The following is a 27,585-nucleotide window of genomic DNA, read 5'->3' as shown; positions in this document are numbered from 1 at the left end:
TGGTGAAGTGTTTCTTTGCTCCGCCCTCCAGTATATAGGATAGAATAAAATACTGTAAAAGTGCATCATAAATAGGAAATCAATGACATGAAAGGCGTTCCTCCTACTCATATACCCATATTAGCTGGTATGGGTCATCAGCTCAACCACACTTAGGTCGACAGTCGTTAGGTCGACCATTATTGGTCGATATGGTCATTAGCAGACTGCATCAGCGCATGAAGCTTCTATCAGGAGATGCCGCGTCCCTCATTTATTCTCCATGTCATACTAATAGCATTGAAGTAAAAGTGACAGTTCTGTATGTAACGTGTTTCTGTGCGTAACGTGTTTCTGTATGTAACGTGTTTCTGTGCGTAACGTGTTTCTGTGCGTAACGTGTTTCTGTGCGTAACATGTGTATCTGTGCGTAACGTGTATCTGTGCGCAATGTGTATCTGTGCGCAACGTGCATCTGTATGTAACGTGTATCTGTGCGTAACGTGTATCTGTATGTAATGTGTTTCTGTATGTAACGTGTATCTGTATGTAACACTATCATCTATGTCCCGGCAGATACTACTCGCCATAAGAAGAGTTATGAAGAGAATGGTCGGGAATATTTCTTTGTATCTAAAGAGACATTTGAAAGTCTGGTATATAGCCACAGGTATGTCTGGTATATAGCCACAGGTAGGTCTCCGTTCAGGATATATTACAGCATTGTTATCATTTTACTTACAGGGTCGGAAGGTGAGAAGAGCAATGTGGGGTCCCCGGGAGGGTCAGCCGGTAACTGGGGCAGTTGTATAAAAACTTAGAGACTTTACAGGAGCTGATTCGTTGGCACTTTATCTCTCTTCACTTTATCTAGCTCCAATGTTTGATATATCTCTCCCACAGTGTATTTATTTCAGATTTGTTTTCTCAAACCTCTAGGATACCCACAATCATTAATTGTCCATGTTTTTCCTAAAATAATGCTAATTTAGACCTATTGATCGCGGGTGGCGTGGAGGTACAATCGCGTAATCACTGCCATTAGATTTTCGGGATTCCCTATTGTCACACGCCATGGCCACTGGAAGTAAGACGTTGGCGCCACTGTACCGCAGTCACAAGCTGTGACATATGCCTGCAGTTCAGTTGTCACTCCCATTAGTCTATTCACTAAAGGTCAACACAAACAAAAATTGGGGGTGTTATTTGTGTTTTTAAACATATTTGATCCAAATTTGCTAAAATGCATCCACTCGCCGCAATTAAAGGGTGGCGGCCGCTTTGCTCAACACAAGGTTAATCATTTGTGATGTGGATAGTAAATACAGCAAGTTGTAAAAACATGAAAAAAAAAACCATAAAAATGTGTCGACCTTTTAAACCTTTCAGTGTCGAGCTCTCAACCACCAACCAATTATTTTACACATTAGATCTTGGCAATCGGGATTCGGGTAACCATCATTTGCCCATTAGATAAACATCATCATTAATCACTTTCATGTATATATTTTTGACACTTTTTCCAATGTTTAATTCTCTCCAGTTTCCTGGAGTACGGAGAACACAAAGGGAATTTGTATGGTACAAGTGTGGAGACGGTGAAAGACGTCATGGATGCTGGAAAAATCTGCATAATTGATCTGGAGCCACAGGTTAGAGTGCCACACCTCCCAACGTCAAGGAAGGTGCAAAGGGGGCGTGGCCTGGGGAAAGGTGGCGCAGCTTAGCCGGGATGCTGCATCTGCAAGCCACGCCTCCCAATTTCATCACTTAGGCATGCCCCAGCCCCTCTGTCTCCCGGGAATGTGCACAGCGTCTATCCACAGTTGCTCTACTATGCAGAGCAGGGTGACAGGAGACCTCCCAACTGACCGCCGCCACGGCCCGTGGGTGGGACAGTCACAAAAAACGGAACTGTCACGCGAAAATCGGGACAGTTGGGAGGTATAGATTACTATCAGGGCCGGATTAAGGGCCACATGGGGCTGGGGCATGGTCTTGATGGGAGGGCGTGCCAGTATTGCCCGAGCAGCTGTGCTGCACCCAGGCTTACATCCCACGCTGCATCTATTCAGGATTCACCTGCTGTACAAGAGCAGCGAGCGATGTTATACTCCCCCAACCTTCCTCATGCCTAAGGGGCACTGCAGTCCGCGGGAGGACAGTGGGATAGTGCCCAAAAAGCGGGACTGTGCGCTATACTGAGAAGGGAAGGAGCAGAGCCCAGTGTGGTGTGGCCAGCGCAGTGTGGGTGTGGCCAGTGGTGTGGGTGTGGCCAGTGCAGTGTGGGTGTGGCCAGTACACCCTCTGTACAATCAGCCCTGTCTCCCTAAAAACATACAAAAAGAAAAATTGCATCATTTTGTGGGAACGCTACAAAAACTATTTAAATACTTACGATTTATGGCGACTATATGTGGCAGCTGGACCGCTGGTAATCCTGCTGCCATGGTGATATGGACGCCTGGAGCTGTAGCCCCGCCCACCCCATTGTTAATCTGGCCTCACTACTACCGAACCTGTACAAATGTGCAATAGAACATTGCCTGGGCGGAGCATAGTGGGCGTGGCTGTTTGGGAGTCGTGTCGGCACAAATGCGGCATTGTGGCTCCACCTCCCCACTATACAAAGCAGAGAGAACTGGCGCTGTATAGTGGGGGGGTTGGGCAGTGCTTTGATGACACGATTCAGTGTGAATCACATCATCGGGTCTTCTCGGACCACCCACATGTGCTCTGTTGTGAGCGGCCGGGGAGGGGGGGGCTGGTGGCAGATGCTGGGGACTTGCTCGGCCTTTGCAGGAGGGTAGGTGAGTATGATTTACATTGATCTGTATACGAAACCTGTTATCATGTTTCTGCCTCGTATGTAAAATATTCCCGCTGAATTCTGCTCGCCGGATTACTCCGAGCTGGAAAACAAATGTAATATTAATATTTCCTTCAGCCAAGTACAGGCCCGGATTGGGGGGAGCGGACGTGGACTGAGTGGGGCTTTTCTTCCCCCAAGTTGTTGCCGTCACACACTCGCATTATATTAATACCATCACACTCTGATATAAACGCCGTAGCGTGCACCAATAACATGGTAACACAAACGTTCTCTATCGTTGCGCTGCTGAGGAACGAATCCCCCAACTCATGATACCGCCATCTGCTAACTCAACACCCCAGGCCTGGATGGGGGCCTCCTGTAACCCATTATCCTCCCTTCCAATAACACAGACATAAGGCCCCCTGAGATCCCACTGGTAGGATGGGTGCAGCCGTTCTTTCCTGCAGCACAACATAAAATAGGGCGGGATGTCCAGGCAGGATGCGCTAGATGGTTCCACAGGACATACCTCCAGCTCAGACACACCCCACACTCCAGCCCTAGCTACACTGAGCAGACCCATAAGTACCTATCAGTATCTGCTGCCCCAGGTCACCCACCAGGCATATGCCAACAGCGGGATGTACTAAAAGTCTTCATGGGCCATTGCACTGATGCTAATCGCATATGTACTAACATATTAGTATGGTAATGCAATGCCAGAGGACCCCTGCGAAGCTTGGTGCTCTCCAGAGTAGAGGGTGTGTAGAGGTCTCCGTCACCTCCCAGCTCCGAGATCCTCCTCCCTGCAGCAGGAAGGACATCTGGCTGTGTTGCTGGGGGAGAAGGAGGCTGGGATCCGGGACTGGGAGGCTGTCTGCTCTAAGGTATGGTGGGGGGGTTGGCGTCAGCAGCACTGAGCAGCGGGATGCGGTAAGAAGCCCATAGGCATCTATTTATGGAGATACACTCCGCATCATTACGCGGGCGGACGGGGGTTAGTACATTTGAAGATACTGTAAAACCCCTGAAAACAGGGGATTTACAGCATTTTTCCTTTAGTACAATCCCGCTTTTAAGGTGCATCCATACTATGCGATATTTTAGACAATATCGCTCATTTTCACCCTTCTAAGCGATATTGTTTAAAATGTCAGTGAGTAATGATTACACCTGTGTGCCTGCTAGTTGACCTGGGGAATGTGTCTGTAATGAGTACACCTGTGCTCCTGCTGGGTTACTTGGGAAATGTGTCAGTGAGTAATGAGTGGACCTGCTGGGTTTGGAGTGATATTGCCGAGCTTACCTTAGGGAAGTGGTTCTGAAACTGAGGTTGAACAGCTGAACCTTAGCGTATAACCAGGGCCAGCTCAAGGGTTTTCAGCGCCCCAGGCGGGCAATAGGGGCATGGCTGGAATGACGTGCGGTGCGCGATGACGTCATCGTGCACCGCACAGCAAAGGTCCTCTCCACGAAGGGAAACTAGACGCTACGCATCTAGTTCCCTTCACGGTGGGGGGCACAGCACTGACAGCAGCAGCGGATCTTGCCATGGTGCGGCACCCTCCGGATGGTGCCGGCGCCCCGGGCAAAAGTCCTGCTTGCCCGTGGCAAGATCCGCTACTGCGTATAACTGATTGTAGTATGAGTTACACTTATGTTTCTCTTCAGACAATGACTAATAGAGACCTACACAAAGGTTTTTTAGATCAACATATTTAAATATCATTTAAAGAAAAAAATAGGATTTTGGTACTTACCAGGTAAATCCTTTTCTTTGAATCCATAGGGGGCACTGGAGTACTCTTGGGATATGGACGGTGTTAGCAAGGACTGGGCACTGAATATTCAAATTTCAGTAACTCTCCTCCCCTCCATACTCCCAGAATACTTCAGTGTTTTTTCCTGAGGCGAACAGGATAGAGGGGATGAACAATGGAGAATTACCTATAATATTATAACATAACGGACAACAATAAAGTTGACACATAACGTAACTGACAACTAACCAGTTGACACCATAACCGATAAATCGGTGAGAATGTGTTACCATAAGATCCCCTGAACTTACCACAACCAGGTAAAACTGCTCTGGGTGGGCGTCCAGTGCCCCCTATGGATTCAAAGAAAAGGATTTACCTGGTAAGTACCAAAATCCTATTTTCTTTTTCATCCACTAGGGGTCACTGGAGTACTCTTGGGACGTACCAAAGCTTCCCCCGTGGGCGGGAGAGCTGTTTGACACCTGTAACACTAGGCGGCCAAAGCTAGATGCTGATGCCGCAAACGTATCAAACTTGTAAAAGCGCACAAACGTGTGCACTGATGACTATGTAGATGCACGGCCATGCTGCGTCGTAGAAGCCCCACGACCAGCTGCCCATAAAGTTTCCACAGAACGTGTGGAATGAGCCGTTACTGATGTAGGCGGCTGTAACCTAGCATGAAGGTAAGCCTGACGTATGGTCAGTTTTATCCATCTGGATAAGGTCTGCTTAGAAGCTGGCCAACCCATTTTGGCAGCATCATAGAGAACAAACAACGTATCCGTCTTACAAACTGTAGACGTTCGAAATACATAAACGCGTAATGCGCGTACCCCAACCAAAGTTCCAGAATGTCCTGTTAACACAGGAACTACTATTGGTTGATTGATGTGAAAAGATGACACTACCTTTGGCCAGAAAGCAGGATTCGTCCGAAACTCCGCTCTGTCATCATGAAACACTAAAAACGGTGGCTTGCATGCCAATGCACCCAAATCTGAAACACGCCTTGCCGAATATAAGGCTAGGAGAAAAATCGTTTTCCAAGTGAGAAACTTAATATCCACTTGATGTAAGGGTTCAAAGTATGAAGACTGTACAAAATCTAAAACCAGATTCAAGTCCCATGGCGCTGTAGGTGGAATGAATGGAGGCTGTACTCTGAGGACACCTTGCAGAAAAGGTGTGTACAGGCGGCAATAGAGGCAATCGTCTTTGAAAGTAAATTGACAAAGCAGATACCTGCACCTTTAGTGTAGATAAACGCAGACCTCCATCTAACCCCGTCTGTAGAAATAACAAAAGACGGGATAACTTGAAAGATGATGTCGGAAACTTCCGAGCTTCACACCAACCTATATAGGCACGCCAAATCCTGTAATAATGAGCTGTTGTAACTGGATTTCTAGCACGTAACATGGTTGGTATAACCGATAGTGGAATGCCCTCTTTTCTTAAGAGGGCGGTCTCAACAGCCACCCCGTCAAACGCAGCCGCACTAAATCGGGGTAAAGGAACGGACCCTGTTGTAACAGGTCCGGACGTAGCGGAAGCGGCCAAGGATCGTCTGCGAGTAGTCCGCGGAGATCCGAGAACCAAGCTCTCCGAGGCCAATAAGGCGCCACCAGTATGACTGTGGCGGACTCTCGTTTGATCCGTTTTAGCAACAGAGGGAGCAGCAGAAATGGTGGAAACAGATACACGAGGCTGTGCGGCCACGCAATCGTGAGAGCATCCACTGCCACTGCCTTTGGATCTCGCGTTCTGGACACATACTGGGGCTTTTGGTGATTGTGGCGAGATGCCATCAGGTCCACTTGAGGGTAACCCCACCTCTGGACCAACATGTGAAACACTTCTGGATTTAATGCCCATTCTCCTGGATGAAAATCCCGATGGCTGAGATAATCCGCCTCCCAGTTGTCCATTCTCGGAATGAACACTACCGCCAATATCACTTGGTAATGGCCGGCCCAATTGAGGATTCAAGCTACTTCCCGCAAGCCATGCGGCTTCTCGTTCCTCCTTGTTTGTTGATGTACGCGACCGCCGTTGCGTTGTCTGACTGCACTTGGACAGTCTGAGACCGAAGCATGTGCACTACTTGTCATAGCGCATTGTAAATTGCCCAGAGTTCCAGGACATTTATAGACAGCAATCTTTCGTGATCCGCCCAGAGACCCTGGAGCTGACAATTTTGAACTACAGCTCCCCAACCTCTGAGACTCGCGTCTGTGGTTAGAACTATCCAATTCCAGACGCCAAACCAATTTCCTGCGGTTAGATTGTGTACTTGGAGCCACCAGAGTACAGAAACTCTGGCCTGTGGAGACAACCTCACACTCTAGTGAATCTGCAGATGCGAGGCCGACCACTGTGCGAGCGCATGCAGTTGAAAAGGACGTGAGTGAAATCTTCCGAACAGAAGCGCTTTGAAAGCCGCCACCATTGTGCCTAAGAGGCGAATGCACAAATGTACCGAGGCTTGAGCACTAATCGTACCAGATGACGAATAGTCTGTACTTTCTGTTCTGGTAGGCAAATTCTTCGATCTACCGTATCGAGAATCATCCCTAGGAATTGAAGTCGTTGAGACGGAATCCGATGTGAGTTCTTGAAGATGACAACCCAACCGTGCTGAACCAGCACATTGTACGTTAGTAAGGCATGTTGAAGGCGCATTTGGTGAGACGGAGCTTTGATGAGCAAATCGTCTAAGTACGGAACTATTATCACTTCCAGGTATATGAGATGAGCCATCATAACAGACATCACTTTGGTGAATACCCTAAGTGCCGACGAGAGGGCAAACGGTAGAGCCTGAAACTGATAATGGATCCGCCGTATAGCAAAACGCAAGAACCTCTGATGAGGTGGCCAAATCAGAATGTGTAAGTACGCATCCTCGAGATCCAGCGCAATCATGAATTCCTGTGGCTCTAAACCTGCAAGTACTGTCCGCAGAGATTCCATCTTGAATCTGTAGTAAGTATGCTATATTGGCCTGACCGAGCCATCCGGCTTTGGTACCACAAACAGACTGGAATAATAACCCTGACCTTGTTGGTGTACAGGGACCGGAATCAAAACTGCTGAATCCAGCAGAGAGTGAATGGCAATTTACCGAACCGCCCTCTTGCCGTCCGACACAGGCAGTCGTGTCTTGAAAAACCGCAGAGGCGGTAGACAGTCGAACTCTTATCTTTTAACACTAAATTGCGGATCCACCCATCTGTGGATGTCTGGAACCACGCCAAATGAAACGTCTGAAGGCGTGCTCCCACAACTGGAGAACCGAGATGGGCTGGGAGCCCGTCATGCCACTGGCTTGCCGGTGACCTTAGCGTCCGGACGACTGGTGTTGGTTTGTTGAAAACCACGTCCTCGACCTCGCCTACCAGGCGTGGCTGTTTCTCTGCCACGGCCTCGAAAGGGCTGAGGTCTAAAGGATTCGAACGCTGGTCCAGAGTATTTCCGTGAAAAATACCTTTGTCCAAATCAGGACCAAACAACCTTCGCATAAGGTAATGCTTCTATTCTTCTCTCGACCTTTGCCTCCGCCTGCTAAGGACGCAGCCAGAGCGCTTGTCGTGCCACAACGAGTGACGCTGAAAGGCGAGAACTGACTAGGCAGACGTCTGTAGAAGCTGTACATAGATAATCAGCAGCTTCGCAGATTTGATCAGCGAGAAGCATAAGGTGGACGTTTTGTAGGGCGGACCTGAGTCCTGTTATCCAGACAAGCAACGCTGTAGTTACCCAAATGCCAACCAAACACGGTCGAAGCAACACCCCTGCTGCTGTATACAGCGACTCTAGCATAGCTCCCATGGAGATGTCACTGACTTTGGAAACGGTTAACTAGACTGAAATCGGCGAGGTTTAGAAACCTGTGTATAAGGATCCTATTAACATCTTATTTAGAGATTCCGAAAAAAAAATAAGAAACACGCTGGAGATCTGTGGTCTAGTAAAGACCACCTTATAAATTGTCAGAGCCTCTTCAGTCCCTGTAAACTTCAGAGACTGACGCACCCACACTATCTGACTGCTGGTCTATTCACCCGTCTCACATTCATCTTGCGCAGTTAGGCCTGGCATAGAATCGTCAGAATTGCAACATAGCAGCAACTGGGAATTTCTAAGGCAAATGAGAACTATCTTTGCAAAATAGGAGATGAAATGGGAGTATAAAATATACTGTGCATGTGGTAGAACTCACCGGGAACCCACTGGTACAGACATTGCAGTGAAACAACTTTTCCGTCTTTGCTGGTGACTTGCTTATTATGTAACCAGACAAATAAATAGACAAAGACAGACCAATTCCACCTCAGTAAAATTGCGAAAAATGTGTATATGGTCAAAGTGCAGTGCACGTGGCCAGACCATAAGAAACCTGATCCAAAAATTCCTACCAACACCCCTGCGCCATCCAGTGGAGCAGTGTTGTAGGACAGGAACGTTCTGGAAAAGAAACAGAAAGTATGATTAAAATGGCCTCCAGCCATGTGCTTATAGTCAAAGAACATATAGCATATTTCCTTACATGACCATATATACATACAGTATTTTACATACATTGTCTATGGTATAACAAGTGCCACACGAATGCATATATAACACAATGCAGCCCCTTTAGCATAGGCTGTGTCTTGCTGCTGCTGTGGCATAATCTCCCCCCCCCCCCCCCTGCAGCTGCACTACAAGTAATAGGGACAGGGAAACTCCTGACCGCCCAGCATGAGCCCACTAGCTACTAGAGGGCTGTTTTACAGGGACAGACCGCGGCAGCAGTGTGCACCGTCCGCGGTCTGAGTGATCAGAGGCGCCGGCATCTCCCCCCCCCCCCCTGCTACCCCCTTAGCGTGTGCAGGGAGCGTTGGCAGTGCTGAGCTGCCGGCCGTTATTGAGACAGACCGCGGCAGTAGTGAACGCTGTCCGCGGTCTGAGGGAGCAGTTACCTTCCCCTAAGCGACGGAGCCTCCGGCTGTTACAGGGACAGACCGCGGCAGCACTGCACGCTGTCCGCGGTCTGATTTTGCACTACAGGCAGGGAGCGCTGAGAACGGCGCTTGCAGCGGCCGTCCAGCGCGTCCCTCTGAGCGGCGGCCGGGAATAGGGGAGCGGCGGCGGCGGGGAGCTGATAACAGCGGTGGCGGAGACGGATCAGCGGGATGCCTCGGGCGACGCACATAGCAGTCCCCCCACACGGTGGGGCGGCATCGTGAGCTGACCGCCCCGGTCATAAATACCTGGGTTCCTGTGCTCTGACGGGGCTTCTACAGCAAGCTCCGTCCAGTCCTTTCTGCAGTCTCAGCTGTTGTTAGCTGAGCTGCTTGTGGCTGTGAGGGGGCTCCTTTGTGAGGCCCGACATGCCAAGAGCTGCACGCAGCAGCTTCTGTAATCCCGGACCCATAGCTTTTGTGGAAGCTGGGAAAGGATTGTAAATATATATATAAATAAAAATAGAATATGTGGAGGAGCTCCACACTTTGTGCTCCTATCCATGTGAGCACCGAAAAAACACTGAGGTATTCTGGGAGTATGGAGGGGAGGAGAGTTACTGAAATTTGAATATTCAGTGCCCAGTCCTTGCCAACACCGTCCATATCCCAAGAGTACTCCAGTGACCCCTAGTGGATGAAAAAGAAAATAGGATTTTGGTACTTACCAGGTAAATCCTTTTCTTTGAATCCATAGGGGTCACTGGAGTACTCTTGGGATATGGACGGCTTCCGCAGGAACAGGGCACTGAATATTTAAATTTAGAACACTACACCCCTCCATATCCCAGAGTACCTCAGTGTTTTTTACTGAGCCGAACAGGAGCTATAGAGAGGTTGACAATGGAGAATTACATATAACATAACGGACAACAATAAAGTTGACACATAACGTTACTGACAACTAAACAGTTGACACCATAACCGATAGAACTTGATAATTTGAACCAGTCGGTGAGAGTGTGTTACCATAAGATCCCCTGAACTTACCACAAACCAGGTAAAACTGCTCTGGGTGGGCGTCCAGTGCCCCCTATGGATGCAAAGAAAAGGATTTACCTGGTAAGTACCAAAATCCTATTTTCTTTTTCATCCATTAGGGGTCACTGGAGTACTCTTGGGACGTACTAAAGCTTCCCCTGTGGGCGGGAGAGCTGTTTGGCACCTGTAACACTAGGCGGCCAAAGCTAGATGCTGATGCCGCAAACGTATCAAACTTGTAAAAGCGCACAAACGTGTGCACTGAAGACCATGTAGCCGCATGGCAAAGCTGCGTCGTAGAAGCTCCACGACCAGCTGCCCATCAAGTTCCCACAGAACGTGTGGAATGAGCTGTTACTGATATAGGCGGCTGTAACCTAGCATGAAGGTAAGCCTGATGTACGGTCAGTTTTATCCATCTGGATAAGATCTGCTTAGAAGCTGGCCAACCCATCTTGGCAGCATCATAGAGAACAAACAACGTATCCGTCTTACGAACTGTAGACGTTCGGGATACATAAACGCGTAGTGCGCGTACAGTGGCGGATCCAGGGGGGGGGGGCACTCGGGCCCGTGCCCCCCCTGTCATTTGTGGCCTTCTGTCCCCCCCCCCCACCCCGGCGCCGCACAGGGAGATGACGGGCGCCCGCTGAGATTGTGTTACCAGCGGGCGCCCGTCTCCCTGCACAGCGGCAGCCGGAGGCAGGAGCTCAGTACTGAGCTCCGGCTTCCGGCGCGGTCACTGTGCGGCGTGCGCTATGGGAGAGACGTCAGTCATGACGTCTCTCTCATAGTGCTGACTGAGGAGCGGACGCCCAGGGAGGAGGAGAACTGCAGCGGCCTGGAAGCGGGAACGGGGCTCGGTAAGTATGTTTTTTTTCTTCCTTAATGCAGCGGGGGCATCTACTGGGGGCAAACTACGGGGGACATTACTACTGGGGGGCATCAACAAGGGGCATTATTACTGGGGGGGGCAAACTACTGGGGGCATCACTACTGAGGGGTCATCTATTGGGGCCATCTACTGGGCGTCCTCGTAGGGGGCATTATTACTGGGGAGTCATCTATTGGGGGCAGCTACTGGGGGACATCTACTGGGGGCATTATTACTGGGGGGCATCTACTGTGGGCAAACTGCTGGGGGACATTATTACCGGGTGGCATCTACTGGGGGCAAACTACTGTGGGACTATTACTGGGGCCCAACTACAAAGGTGCTAACTACTGGCGGCTTAACTACAGGGGCATTACTACTTGGGGGCTAAACTACAGGGGGCCAAACTACTGGGGGCTTAACTACAGGGGCCAAACTACTGGGGGATGACTACAGGGGCCAAACTACTGGGGGCATTACTACTGAAGGCTATGCTACAAGGGGGCTAAACTACAATGGGGCAAACTACAGGGGGGCATTACTACTGGTGGCTAAACTACTGGGGGCATTACCACTGGGAGGCTAAACTAAAGGGGGGGGGTAAACTACTGGGGTCATAACTGCAGGGGAATTAGCACTGGGGGCATTACTACAGGCAACATTACTACTGGGGGCAATACGGGCATTGCAAAAGGGGCACCACTACTATGGGGTCTATATAAGGGGCACTACCAGTACAGTGGACATTGCATAATGAGCGCTACAACTGTGGGCATTGTATAAGAAGCGCCACCTCACATGCACCGAAGCCGCACGCAAATGTACTTGCCCCTTCCATGGTGCCCCCCCTAACATTTTCTTCTGGATCCGCCCCTGCTTTGGTGAATACCCGAGGCGCTGACGAGAGGCCAAACAGTAGAGCCTGAAACTGGTAATGGTTCTGCCGTATTGCAAAACGGAAGAACCTCTGATGAGGTGTCCAAATCGGAATGTGTAAGTACGTATCCTTGAGATCTAGCGCAATCATGAATTCCTGTGGCTCTAAACCTGCAATTACTGACCGCAGAGATTCCATCTTGAATCTGTAGTAAGTGAGGTACTGATTGAGACCCTTTAAGTTCAATATTGGCCTGACGGAGCCATCCGGCTTCGGTACCACAAATAGACTGGAATAATAACCCTGACCTTGTTGTTGTACCGAGTCCGGAATCAAAACTGCTGAATCCAGCAGGGACTGAATGGCAATTTGCAGAACTGCCCTCTTGTTGTCCGAGAGAGGCAGTCCTGTCTTGAAAAACCGCAGTGGCGGAAGACAGTCGAACTCTATTTTGTAACCTTTTAACACTAAATTGCGGATCCACCCATCTGTGGATGTCTAGAACCATGCCAACTGGAACGTCTAAAGGCGTGCTCCCACAATTGGAGATCAGAGATGGGCTGGGAGCCCGTCATGCCACTGGCTTGTCGGTGACCTTAGCGTCCTGACGACTGTTGTTGGTTTGTTGGAAACCACGTCCTCGACCTCGTCTACCAGGCATGGCTGTTCCTCTGCCACGCCCGCGAAAGGGCTGAGGTCTAAAGGATTTGAACACCGGGCCAGAGTATCTCCGTCTTGGTACCGTTGGAGGCAATCGTAAGAAAACAGACTTTCCTCCCGTGGCCTCAGAAATCCATTTGTCCAATTCAGGACCAAACAACTTAACGCCTCTATACCTCTTTTGACCTCTGCCTCCGCTTGCCAAGAACGCAGCCAGAGTGCTCGTCGTACTGTAACCAGTGACGATGAAATGCGAGAAGTGAGCTGACAGACGTCAGTAGAAGCTGTACATAGATACTCCGCAGCCTCACAGACTTGATCAGCCAGAAGTATAAGGTGATCGTCATGTAGGGCAGACTTGAGTTCTGTTATCCATACTATGAGCGCCTTAGTGACCCAAATGCCAACCAACCCAGGTCTCAGCAGCACTCCTGCTGATATATACATGGACTTTAGCATAGTTTCTATTTTGCGGTCTGAAGGGTCTTTAAGCGTTGTAGCAGTTGGCACTAGTATGGTTAATTTCTTTGTAAGTTTTAACACAGACAAATCCACCATTGGCGGATTCTCCCATGTACATGTCACCGAGTCTGGAAACGGGTAACTAGACAAATCTGCGAGGTATAGAAAACCGTTTATCTGGATTCTTTCGTGTTTCTACTAACATCTTATTAAGAGACTCCGAAACAGGAAAACACATTGGAGATCTCTGTCGTTTAGTAAATACGACTTCATCATTTGTCAGAGGCTCCTCAGTTTCTATAAACTTCAGAGACTGACGCACCACTCTGATGAGATTATCAATGCCTGGGCTGTCAATATCTTCACTATCTGACTGCTGGTCCACTTCGCCCTCTTCATCCTCATCTTGCGCAGTGAGGTCTGGCATGGAATTGTCAGAATGCAACATAGCAGAAACTAGTAAATCATAAGACATATGAAATTTATCCCGTCTACCCAAAATGGATTTGGACTTTTGGCAAGGCTGAGACGCTCACCCTAGACTCAGATCTTGCCGCTTCCCGCTCTTGACGAGCGGCGGCCAATTCTGATTGCAGCCCAGCCAGTACATTGGCTAGCATTTCCCATGGAGGGTCCGGGGAGGAAACTGGCTTTAAAACCGGAGCAGAAATTGTATTCGTAGCTGAATTCACAAAACATACTGTACATGTAGTAGATCCATCCGGTAACACACTGTTACAGACATTGCAGTGAAACTGCTTTTTAGTTTTTGCTGGTGCCTTACTCATTATGCAGACAAACAATACAATAGACAAAGACAGACAACTTACACGACTCAGTAAAATAGTACTAAGGTGTGTGTGTGTGTGTGTGTGTATATATATATATATATATATCTATCTGGCCAAGAGCAGTACACGTGGCCAGTCCTATGAAATGTGATCCCAAATTCCCACTAACACCCCTGCGCCTCCGGTGGAGTAGAGATGTAGGACAAGAACGTTCTGGAATCACAACAGGAAGCATGGTTAAAATGGCCACCATGCCATGCTTACACTGATAATCACAGTACAGGTTATAATCTTTTAAAGCAGATATATAACCTGGGATAGTGGTAGCAAAAGCCTAATAGTCTATACTTTTCCTATAATCTGTGCAGCCTAGCATACTGCTGCTGATTCACCCCCCCCCCCCCCCCCCCCCGTGCAGCTGCGTTTGCTGTGAGCTTCTCCCCCCACCATGTGCTCCGTGTACTGGAACACCAGGCGCATCTAAAAGGGGCCAGGGAGCGGGTAGCGGTAGCCGGGGGATGGCCAGCGGGAGCCAAAGAACGGACAGCGGGAGCCGGGGAGCGCGCTCCATAGAGCCGTGAAGCAGCTCTATGAATGAAAGACCTGCGGGCGGCGCGGCTCTGAGCGGCGGGGCATTAAGCAGCGGCGGCGGGCGGCTTACATTGTGGCGGGCGGCGCTCTCAGAAAGTGTCCCCACACTGCGGGGCGGCAGCGTGAGCTGACCGCCCCATCCTCCAACATACCTGGACTCCTGTGGTGAGGCTATGACGGGGCTTCTCTGAAAGCACCGTCCAGCCTTTTCTGCAGGATGTCTGCACTTGGCTGTGAAGGTGCTCTGTAGTGAGGACCGACACGCCAGCAGCTGCTTCTAGCAGCTTCCACTATCCCGGACCAACGTCTTTTGGAAGGGATGTGGAGAAAGTGAAAAAATAAAAAATATAATAAAAATAAATTCAAAAGAAGTGTGGATGAGCCACACAAGCCTTGTTGCTACGATGAGCACAGAAAAAACACTGAGGTACTCTGGGATATGGAGGGGTGGAGTGTTCTAAATTTAAATATTCAGTGCCCTGTTCCTGCGGAAGCCGTCCATATCCCAAGAGTACTCCAGTGCCCCCTAGTGGATGAAAAAGAAAGAAAAGAAACCCTGCTGGAAGCATAGTTGTTTTCCATTCTCTAGACTTTACAACCGCTGAGCAGCAAAGCACGATGTAGGGAATCCAGGGCACAGCACTTGTATTAGTGTCTATTGCTGCCAATGAGTTTTCAGCTTTTTCTTTTTCTGCTTTATTACAGTGTATTCCAGGGGCCCGAACACATGAACTTAAACCGTATATCATATTTATTAAACCACCAAGCAGACACTGCATGAGGCAGACCAGAGAGAACGCCCGCATCATCACAGATTACTATGTGAACCTGAGATATAAGGTAACTCCTGCTCATATACTATATTACATGGGCCGCACACATTGCTAATGGGATATAGCTGGCGTCCCGACAATTAGATTCTGAATGTAAGTATCAGGGGGGAGGGTCAGCATCCTGACTAATCCCGTACACAATCCTTGCGAACAGGTGATGTAATATCTGACCCTGACATGTTTCATTGTGTGTGATTTATACACAATGTATATTCTCCCCGTACTTGCGTGGGTTTCCTCCGGGTACTCCGGTTTCCTCCCACAACCCAAATATATACTGGTAGGTTAATTGGCTCCCAACAATAATTAACTCTAGTGTGAATGTGTGATAGGGAATATAGAGTGTAAGCTCACTGGGGCAGGGGCTGATGTGACTGATACTCTCTCTGTAATGTGTGTGTGTACATGTGATAGGGAATATAGAGTGTAAGCTCACTGGGGCAGGGGCTGATGTGACTAATACACTCTCTGTAATGTGTGTGTGTGTGTGTGTGTGTGTGTGTGTACATGTGATAGGAATATAGAGTGTAAGCTCACTGGGGCAGAGGCTGATGTGGCTGATACTCTCTCTGTAATGTGTGCGTATGTACGTACGTACGTACGATAGGGATTATAGAGTGTAAGCTCACTGGGGCAGGGGCTGATGTGACTGATACACTCTCTATATTCCCTATCACATGTACACACACATTACAGAGTGTAAGCTCACTGGGGCAGGGGCTGATGTGACTGATACACTCTCTATATTCCCTATCACATGTACACACACATTACAGAGTGTAAGCTCACTGGGGCAGGGACTGATGTGACTGATACACTCTCTGTAATGTGTGTGTGTACATGTGATAGGGAATATAGAGTGTAAGCTCACTGGGGCAGGGGCTGATGTGACTGATACTCTCTGTAATGTGTGTGTACATGTGATAGGGAATATAGAGTGTAAGCACCACTGGGGCAGGGGCTGATGTGACTGATACTCTCTCTGTAATGTGTGTGTGTACATGTGATAGGGAATATAGAGTGTAAGCTCACTGGGGCAGGGGCTGATGTGACTGATACTCTCTGTAATGTGTGTGTACATGTGATAGGGAATATAGAGTGTAAGATCACTGGGGCAGGGGCTGATGTGACTGATACTCTCTCTGTAATGTGTGTGTACATGTGATAGGAATATAGAGTGTAAGCTCACTGGGGCAGAGGCTGATGTGACTGATACACTCTCTGTAATGTGTGTGTACATGTGATAGGGAATATAGAGTGTAAGATCACTGGGGCAGAGGCTGATGTGACTGATACACTCTCTGTAATGTGTGTGTGTACATGTGATAGGGAATATAGAGTGTAAGCTCACTGGGGCAGGGGCTGATGTGACTGATACACTCTCTGTAATGTGTGTGTACATGTGATAGGGAATATAGAGTGTAAGCTCACTGGGGCAGGGGCTGATGTGACCGATACTCTCTCTGTAATGTGTGTATACATGTGATAGGAATATAGAGTGTAAGCTCACTGGGGCAGGGGCTGATGTGACTGATACACTCTCTGTAATGTGTGTGTACATGTGATAGGGAATATAGAGTGTAAGATCACTGGGGCAGGGGCTGATGTGACTGATACTCTCTCTGTAATGTGTGTGTACATGTGATAGGAATATAGAGTGTAAGCTCACTGGGGCAGGGGCTGATGTGACTGATACACTCTCTGTAATGTGTGTGTGTACATGTGATAGGGAATATAGAGTGTAAGCACCACTGGGGCAGGGGCTGATGTGACTGATAATAGGATTTTGGTACTTACCAGGTAAATCCTTTTCTTTGAATCCATAGGGGGCACTGGAGTACTCTTGAGATATGGACGGCTTTAGCAGGACAGGCACTGATTATTTAAATTTAGTAACTCGCCTCCCCTCCATACTCCCATAGTACCTCAGTGTTTTTTACAGAGCCGAACAGGAGCGATAGAGAAGATGAACAATGGAGAATTACATATAACATAATGGACAACAATAAAGTTGACACATAACGTAACTGACAACTAACAGTTGACACCATAACCGATATAACCTGAACCTTTGAACAAGTCGGTGAGAATGTGTTACCATAATATCCACTGAACTTACCACAAGACAGGTAAAACTGCTCTGGGTGGGCGTCCAGTGCCCCCTATGGATTCAAAGAAAAGGATTTACCTGGTAAGTACCAAAATCCTATTTTCTTTTTCATCCACTAGGGGTCACTGGAGTACTCTTGGGACGTACCAAAGCTTCCCCCGTGGGCGGGAGAGCTGTTTGGCACCTATAACACTAGGCGGCCAAAGCTAGATGCTGATGCCGCAAACGTATCAAACTTGTAAAAGCGCACAAACGTGTGCACTGATGACTATGTAGACGCACGGCCATGCTGCGTCGTAGAAGCCCCGCGACCAGCTGCCCATGAAGTTTCCACAGAACGTGTGGAATGAGCTGTTACTGATGTCGGCGGATGTAGCCTGGCATGAAGGCAAGCCTGACGTATGGTCAGTTTAATCCATCTGGATAAGGTTTGTTTAGACGCTGGCCAACCCATCTTGGCAGCATCATAGAGAACAAACAATGTATCCGTTTTACGTACTGTAGACATTCAGGCTACATAAACGCGTAGTGCAGGTACCACATCCAAAGCAGCTGAAGTTCCTGCCCCTTCTGATAACACAGGAACTACGATTGTTTGATTAATGTGAAAAGATGACACTACCTTTGGTAGGAAAGCGGGATTCGTCCGAAGTTCCGCTCTATCATCATGAAACACCAGATACGTTGGCTTGCATGACAAGGCACCCAATTCTGAAACACGCTTTGCTGAAGCTAAGGCTAGGAGAAAAACTGTTTTCCAAGTGAGAAACTTAACATCCACCTGTTGTAAGGGTTCAAAATATGAAGACTGTAAGAAATCTAAAACCAGATTCAAGTTCCCATGGCGCTGTAGGTGATATAAAATAAGATTTTACTTACCGATAAATCTATTTCTCGTAGTCCGTAGTGGATGCTGGGGACTCCGTCAGGACCATGGGGAATAGCGGCTCCGCAGGAGACAGGGCACAAAAGTAAAAGCTTTAGGATCAGGTGGTGTGCACTGGCTCCTCCCCCTATGACCCTCCTCCAAGCCTCAGTTAGGATACTGTGCCCGGACGAGCGTACACAATAAGGAAGGATTTTGAATCCCGGGTAAGACTCATACCAGCCACACCAATCACACTGTACAACCTGTGATCTGAACCCAGTTAACAGCATGATAACAGCGGAGCCTCTGAAAAGATGGCTCACAACAATAATAACCAGATTTTTGTAACAATAACTATGTACAAGTATTGCAGACAATCCGCACTTGGGATGGGCGCCTAGCATCCACTACGGACTACGAGAAATAGATTTATCGGTAAGTAAAATCTTATTTTCTCTGACGTCCTAGTGGATGCTGGGGACTCCGTCAGGACCATGGGGATTATACCAAAGCTCCCAAACGGGCGGGAGAGTGCGGATGACTCTGCAGCACCGAATGAGAGAACTCCAGGTCCTCTTTAGCCAGGGTATCAAATTTGTAGAATTTTACAAACGTGTTCTCCCCCGACCACGTAGCTGCTCGGCAGAGTTGTAATGCCGAGACCCCTCGGGCAGCCGCCCAGGATGAGCCCACCTTCCTTGTGGAATGGGCCTTGACAGATTTAGGCTGTGGCAGGCCTGCCACAGAATGTGCAAGTTGAAATGTGCTACAAATCCAACGAGCAATCGTCTGCTTAGAAGCAAGAGCACCCAGTTTGTTGGGTGCATACAGGATAACAGCGAGTCAGTTTTCCTGACTCCAGCCGTCCTGGAAACCTATATTTTCAGGGCCCTGACAACATCTAGCAACTTGGAGTCCTCCAAGTCCCTAGTAGCCGCAGGTACCACAATAAGCTGGTTCAGGTGAAACGCTGACACCACCTTAGGAAGAAACTGGGGACGAGTCCGCAGCTCTGCCCTGTCCGAATGGACAATCAGATATGGCTTTTGTGAGACAAAGCCGCCAATTCTGACACTCGCCTGGCCGAGGCCAGGGCCAACAGCATGGTCACTTTTCATGTGAGATATTTCAAATCCACAGATTTGAGCGGTTTAAAATGTGATTTGAGGAATCCCAGAACTACGTTGAGATCCCACAGTGCCACTGGAGGCACAAAAAGGGGGTTGTATATGCAATACTCCCTTGACAAACTTCTGGACTTCAGGAACTGAAGCCAATTCTTTCTGGAAGAAAATTGACAGGGCCGAAATTTGAACCTTAATGGACCCCAATTTGAGGCCCATAGACACTCCTGTTTGCAGGAAATGCAGGAATCGACCGAGTTGAAATTTCTTCGTGGGGCCTTCCTGGCCTCACACCACGCAACATATTTTCGCCACATGTGGTGATAATGTTTTGCGGTCACCTCCTTCCTGGCTTTGACCAGGGTAGGAATGACCTCTTCTGGAATGCCTTTTTCCCTTAGGATCTGGCGTTCCACCGCCATGCCGTCAACGCAGCCGCGGTAAGTCTTGGAACAGACCTGGTACTTGCTGAAGCAAGTCCCTTCTTAGCGGCAGAGGCCATGAGTCCTCTGTGAGCATTTCTTGAAGTTCCGGGTGCCACGTCCTTCTTGGCCAATCCGGAGCCACGAGTATAGTTCTTACTCCTCTACGTCTTATAATTCTCAGTACCTTGGTTATGAGAAGCAGAGGAGGGAACACATACACCGACTGGTACACCCACGGTGTTACCAGAACGTCCACAGATATTGCTTGAGGGTCTCTTGACCTGGCGCAATACCTGTCCAGTTTTTTGTTCAGGCGGGACGCCATCATGTCCACCTTTGGTCTTTCCCAACGGTTCACAATCATGTGGAATACTTCCCGATGAAGTCCCCACTCTCCCGGGTGGAGGTCGTGCCTGCTGAGGAAGTCTGCTTCCCAGTTGTCCACTCCCGGAATGAACACTGCTGACAGTGCTATCACATGATTTTTCGCCCAGCGAAGAATCCTTGCAGTTTCTGCCATTGCCCTCCTGCTTCTTGTGCCGCCCTGTCTGTTTACGTGGGCGACTGCCGTGATGTTGTCCCACTGGATCAATACCGGCTGACCTTGAAGCAGAGGTCTTGCTAAGCTTAGAACATTGTAAATTGCCCTTAGCTCCAGTATATTTATGTGGAGAGAAGTCTCCAGACTTGATCACACTCCCTGGAAATTTTTTCCCTGTGTGACTGCTCCCCAGCTCCTCAGGCTGGCATCCGTGGTCACCAGGACCCAGTCCTGAATGCCGAATCTGCGGCCCTTTAGTAGATGAGCACTCTGCAGCCACCGCAGAAGAAACACCCTTGTCCTTGGAGACAGGGTTATCCGCTGATGCATCTGAAGATGCGATCCGGACCATTTTTCCAGCAGATCCCACTGAAAAGTTCTTGCGTGAAATCTACCGAATGGAATCGCTTCGTAAGAAGCCACCATTTTTCCCAGGACCCTTGTGCAATGATGCACTGACACTTTTCCTGGTTTTAGGAGGTTCCTGACTAGCTCGGATAACTCCCTGGCTTTCTTCTCCGGGAGAAACACCTTTTTCTGGACTGTGTCCAGAATCATCCCTAGGAACAGCAGACGTGTCGTCGGAAACAGCTGCGGTTTTGGAATATTTAGAATCCACCCGTGCTGTCGTAGAACTACTTGAGATAGTGCTACTCCGACCTCCAACTGTTCTCTGGACCTTGCCCCTATCAGGAGATCGTCCATTTTCTTTGAAGAAGAATCATCATTTCGGCCATTACCTTGGTAAGGACCCGGGGTGCCGTGGACAATCCAACCGGCAGCGTCTGAAACTGATAGTGACAGTTCTGTACCACGAACCTGAGGTACCCTTGGTGAGAAGGGCAAATTGGGACATGGAGGTAAGCATCCCTGATGTCCCGGGACACCATATAGTCCCCTTCTTCTTGGTTCGCTATCACTGCTCTGAGTGACTCCATCTTGATTTGAACCTTTGTATGTAAGTGTTCAACTATTTCAGATTTAGAATAGGTCTCACCGAGCCGTCTGGCTTCAGTACCACAATATAGTGTGGAATAATACCCCTTTTCCTTGTTGTAGGAGGGGTACTTTGATTATCACCTGCTGGGAATACAGCTTGTGAATTGTTTCCACTACTGCCTCCCTGTCGGAGGGAGACGTTGGTAAAGCAGACTTCAGGAACCTGCGAGGGGGAGACGTCTCGAATTTCCAATCTGTACCCCTGGGATACTACTTGTAGGATCCAGGGGTCCACTTGCGAGTGAGCCCACTGCGTGCTGAAACTCTTGAGACGACCCCCCCCACCGCACCTGAGTCCGCTTGTACGGCCACAGCGTCATGCTGAGGACTTGGCAGAAGCGGTGGAGGGCTTCTGTTTCTGGGAATGGGCTGCCAGGGGCTATATGTGATGTATTTTTAGCCAGAATAAGGTACTATCATTGCTGCCCAGGGCGCCCCCCCCCAGCGCCCTGCACCCTCAGTGACCGCTGCTATGAAGTGTGCTGACAACAATGGCGCACAGCTGCAGTGCTGTGCGCTACCTTATGAAGACTGAAAAGTCTTCTGCCGCCGGTTTCTGGACCTCTTCACTTTTCGGCATCTGCAAGGGGGTCGGCGGCGCGGCTCCGGGACGAACCCCAGGGTGAGACCTGTGTTCCGACTCCCTCTGGAGCTAATGGTGTCCAGTAGCCTAAGAAGCCAATCCATCCTGCACGCAGGTGAGTTCACTTCTTCTCCCCTAAGTCCCTCGTTGCAGTGAGCCTGTTGCCAGCAGGACTCACTGAAAATAAAAAACCTAACAAAACTTTTACACTAAGCAGCTCTTTAGGAGAGCCACCTAGATTGCACCCTTCTCGGCCGGGCACAAAAATCTAACTGAGGCTTGGAGGAGGGTCATAGGGGGAGGAGCCAGTGCACACCACCTGATCCTAAAGCTTTTACTTTTGTGCCCTGTCTCCTGCGGAGCCGCTATTCCCCATGGTCCTGACGGAGTCCCCAGCATCCACTAGGACGTCAGAGAAATGGAGGTTGTACTCTGAGGACACCTTGCAGGAAGGTGTGTACAGTTGGCAAAAGAGCCAAACGCCTTTGAAAGTAAATTGACAAAGCAGATACCTGCACCTTAAGTGTAGATAAACGCAGACCTCCATCTAACCCCGTCTGTAGAAATAACAAGAGACGGGATAACTTGAAAGATGACGTCGGAAACTTCAGAGCTTCACACCAACCTATATAGGCACGCCAAATTCTGTGATAATGAGCTGCCGTAACTGGCTTCCTAGCACGTAACATGGTTGGTATAACAGATTCTGGAATGCCCTCTCTTCTTAAGAGGGCGATTTCAGCAGCCGCGCTAAATCGGGGTAAAGGAACGGACCCTGTTGTAACAGGTCCGGACGTAGCGGGAGCGGCCAAGGATCATCTGCGAGTAGCCCGCGGAGATCCAAGAACTATGCTCTCCGTGGCCAATGAGGCTCCACTAGTATGACTGTGGTGGACTCTCGCTTGATCCGCTTTAGCAACAGAGGAAGCAGAGGAAACAGATACACAAGGCTGTACGGCCATGCGATCGCGAGAGCATCCACTGCCACTGCCTTTGGATCTCATGTTCTGGACCATACTGGGGTGTTTGATGATTTTGGCGAGATGCCATCAGGTCCACCTATGGGTAACCCCACCTCTGGACCAACATGTGAAACACTTCTGCATTTAATGCCCATTCTCCTGGATGAAAATCCCGACAGCTGAGATAATCCGCCTTCCAGTTGTCCACTCCCGGACTGAACACTGCCGACAATGGGGCAGATGCATTAACCTGGAGAAGGCATAAGGAAGTGATAAACCAGTGATAGGTGCAAGGTGATAAAGGCAGCAGCCAATCATCTCCAATATGTAAATTCACAGTTAGGATCTGATTGGCTGGTGCCTTTATCACCTTGCACCTATCACTGGTTTATCACTTCCTTATGCCTTCTCCAGGTTAATACATCTGCCCCAATATCACCTGGTGACATTTTCCCTAACAGTCGAATGTACAAATGTACTGAGACTGTGCGTGGCTTGAGCACTAACTGTACCAGATGACGAATACTCTGTACCTTCTGTTCTGGCAGGTAAATTCTTTGATTCACCGTATCGAGAATCATTCCTAGGAATTGCAGTCGTTGCGACGGAATCAGATTTGATTTCTTGAAGTTGACAATCCAACCGTGCTGAATTTACGCTCTGACGGGTCTTTAAGTGTAGTAGCAGTTGGTACTGGAATGGTTAACTTTTTAAAAAGTTTTAACACCGACAAATCCACCATTGGAGGATTTTCCCATTTAGATGTCACAGACTCTGGAAACGGGTAACTAGACAGAAACCGGCGAGGTATAGAAAACAGTTTATCCAGATTCTTCCATGCCTCTATGAACTGCTTATTAAGAGATTCTGAAAAAGGAAAACATACTGGAGATCTGTCGTTTAGCAAATACCACCGCATCATTTGTAAGAGGGTCTTCAGTCTCTGTAAAATTCAGAGACTGACATTCCGCCCTGATGAGATTATCAATGCCCGGGCTGTCAATATCCTCACTATCTGACTGCTGGTCCAATTCACCTTCCTCATGTTAATCTTGCTCAGTAAGGTCTGGCATTGAATTGTCAGAATGCAACATAGTAGAAACTGGTAAATTATAAGACAAATGATAACTTTGTGACCTGAACTAGACTTGGACCTTTGCAAGGACTGAGACATTTCCCGAGACCCTTCTGGTATCTCTGGCGGTCTCACCCGAGCCTCAGATCTTGCCGCTTCCCGCTCTTGTCGAGCGGCAGGCCAATTCTGATTGCAACCCAGCCATTACATCCGCTAGTATTGCCCATTGAGGATCCGGGGATGAAATCGGAGTAGAAACCGTATGTGTAGCTGAATTTACAAAACATACTGTGCATGTGGTAGATCCATCAGGTAACACACACTTACAGACATTGCAGTTAAACTGCTTTTTTGATTTTGCCGGTGTCTTACTAATTATGTACACAGACAACACAAATATACAAAGACAGACAAGTCCCACGACTCAGTAAAATGTTACTAAGGTGTGTATACGGCCGAAGTGCAGTGCACGTGGCCAGACTATATGAAACCTGAACCAAAAGTCCTACTAACACCCCTGCGCCATCCGGTGGAGTAGTATTGTAGGACAACACCTTCCTGGAAGCAGGAAGCATGGTTAAAATGGCCCCCAGCCGTGTGCTTACATTCCATGTATAACATATCAATATCCAAGTTATAAATATGTGCCCTTAAAGCCGTGCCCTTAAAACCATGCCCTTAACAGTGACAGGTTAACATAATGCAGCCTTTTCTCAATATAATGCAGTCTTTCTTAATATAAGCTTAATGGCCTGCATAGTGCTGCATGGGCATTATCTCCCCCCGCCCCCCCCCCCCCCCCCGCCCCCCTGTGTCTGTCCTGCTAACGTCCTGTCCATATCCCAAGAGTACTACAGTGACCCCTAGTGGATGAAGAAGAAACATTCTATGTAATGTGTGTGTGTGTATACATGTGATAGGGAATATAGAGTGTAAGCTCACTGGGGCAGAGGCTGATGTGACTGATACACTCTCTGTAATGTGTGTGTACATGTGATAGGGAATATAGAGTGTAAGCTCACTGGGGCAGAGGCTGATGTGACTGATACACTCTCTGTAATGTGTGTGTACATGTGATAGGGAATATAGAGTGTAAGCTCACTGGGGCAGAGGCTGATGTGACTGATACACTCTCTGTAATGTGTGTGTGTACATGTGATAGGGAATATAGAGTGTAAGCTCACTGGGGCAGAGGCGGATGTGACTGATACACTCTCTGTAATGTGTGTGTACATGTGATAAGGAATATAGAGTGTAAGATCACTGGGGCAGGGACTGATACACTCTCTGTAATGTGTGTGTACATGTGATAGGGAATATAGAGTGTAAGCACCACTGGGGAAGGGACTGATGTGAATAAACAAATATTCTCTGTAACGCGCTGCGGAATGTGTGCGCTATATAAATAATAATTGAATTTATGTATTTACCATTAAATCTTTTTCTCTGAGTCCAGTCTAGTAGGAGCTGGCACTTAGACTAGTATAACGTTAAAAGTTGCTCCTCCCCTCTGCAATCTGTGGTCTTTAATACAACTTCAAAAATAGCCCTGACCCTGGGGAGAACACACAAACTCCACACAGCTAGATATGAGGGAGAGCTCTGTTAGCTTGCACACAAATCAGCCAAGCTAAAGCCAGAATTCAGTGTACCCTGATCCCTGTTGGCTAGGACAGTGGTTCCCAAACTTTTGAGTCACAGCGCCCTAGAGTATCCAGATTTTATTTTTCCACGGCACCCCTAGCCCAAACGTTTGTTTCTTATTGAGAAATCTAGAAATAATTATTTAATTAAATAAATCGTGTTTATATTGTGAGGTGAGGGACAGGATATGCTTCGGTTTGTCCACATATTTTATTAAGGAGAGGCACCAGCTCTGTTTCGCCTATTCCACTGACCATAAATAATTTTACTTGATCCTGGCCCACTAATTCTACTGCCCCGGCCCACGGTGTGAGAAGCACTGGGCTAGCAGCTAAAGGTGCATACACACTAGACGTTTCGCTCCGTGAAAGATATCTAGCGTTTCCTCTGCCGGGCTGTGATGTTGTACAGTAATGTCACACCGCATGCAGCAGGGGTGGACACGGTATTGTGGTTCCGGGGTGGACACGGTGTTGTGGTTCCGGGGTGGACACGGTATTGTGGGTGATATCTGAGAAATTCTCTTCTCTGTAGGAAGAAGACTTCCAGGAGATAGAAGAATCTGCAGCAAAGATGGAAGCTCAGTTTCATCAGTTTTTTGACCATGTGTTGGTGAATGATGATCTGCAGTCGGCTTGTATCCAGCTCATGTCCATTGTCCGGCGGGCACAGGATGAACCACAGTGGATCCCAGCATCTTGGATCTGCTCCGATTCATAATAGTCAACGAAGTAAAGACGAGTTATCAAAGGCTTAGCGGCCATGGGAATATTATGTTACTTAGTGCAGACCTTAGATAGAGAGGAGCTACTGAGTGTGTAGACGGCAGAGACAGAATAACCTTTAGCAAGCCATCAGAATACTCACAGCAGCACAGAGTATGTCAGGAGATGCAGGAAGCAGCCACTTCCTGGAAAAGAGCAGAAAGCACCAGGGAAAATAACATCACAGGCAGCAGCCTCCACTCACAATAATGCAGGAAGACTGTGCTGTGGAAATGCATCTCATACAGGGAATGAAATCAGTGAATTCAACTTATTATTATTTATTTAGAACTGATTCGGCTTAAATAATAAATAGATTAACCTCCCAGCATCGATGTCCTTCTTCCATACACTACACATTTATGTTTTTGGAAATTGTTGTGTAAATCAGGACTGTGAATGCCACTCCTTCAGAAAAGACAAATGTATAATGAGCGCGTCTGTCCACTGGGGAGAATATCCACAGTCTGATCCAAACCCCGATATCACATCGGTCAGGTATGGAGGAAGACTTCTCATGCCCGACAGTTTGATGCACTGCTCAGTTACTGACCTGATGTGTACCGCTCTGAGGGGCAGATGTATTAAGCCTGGAGAAGTGATAACGCACCAGCCAATCATTACAGGTTAGAGAAATGATAGTTAGGAGCTGATTGGCTGGTGCGTTACCACCTTCTACTTATCACTTCTTTATCACTTCTCCATGCTTAATACATCTGCCCCTCACAGCTGGGTGACGGGCCCAATAACTGCACATTTATAATTCTGATAATCATCCCAATAACTGCAGAGTATCAGAATAATAATTGGAGTTTTGTACTCATTGCAAAATCTCTTCTGAGGGATACTGCATTC

General features: G+C 48.3%; 1 protein-coding gene across 2 annotated transcripts; it reads left to right on the top strand.

Moving 5' to 3' along the window:
- The first annotated feature begins 480 nt into the window (after positions 1–480).
- Positions 481–27,052, top strand: LOC134943205 (MAGUK p55 subfamily member 4-like). 2 transcript variants are annotated; one of them, XM_063932154.1, is made up of 4 exons: positions 481–649; positions 1,523–1,631; positions 15,508–15,642; positions 26,501–27,052. In XM_063932154.1, the coding sequence occupies exons 2-4, from the start codon at positions 1,590–1,592 to the stop codon at positions 26,684–26,686; spliced, it is 363 nt and encodes a 120-aa protein (XP_063788224.1). In that variant the 5' UTR covers positions 481–649; positions 1,523–1,589; the 3' UTR covers positions 26,687–27,052. The 2 variants fall into 2 exon arrangements, with proteins under 2 accessions (XP_063788224.1, XP_063788225.1); XM_063932155.1 differs by having other exon boundaries at positions 630–672.
- Positions 27,053–27,585: the final 533 nt, after the last annotated feature.

The sequence above is a fragment of the Pseudophryne corroboree genome, chromosome 7 (genome assembly GCF_028390025.1).
Source record: "Pseudophryne corroboree isolate aPseCor3 chromosome 7, aPseCor3.hap2, whole genome shotgun sequence".
Taxonomy (NCBI): domain Eukaryota; kingdom Metazoa; phylum Chordata; class Amphibia; order Anura; family Myobatrachidae; genus Pseudophryne; species Pseudophryne corroboree.
This window is presented reverse-complemented; position numbering and strand designations above follow the sequence as displayed.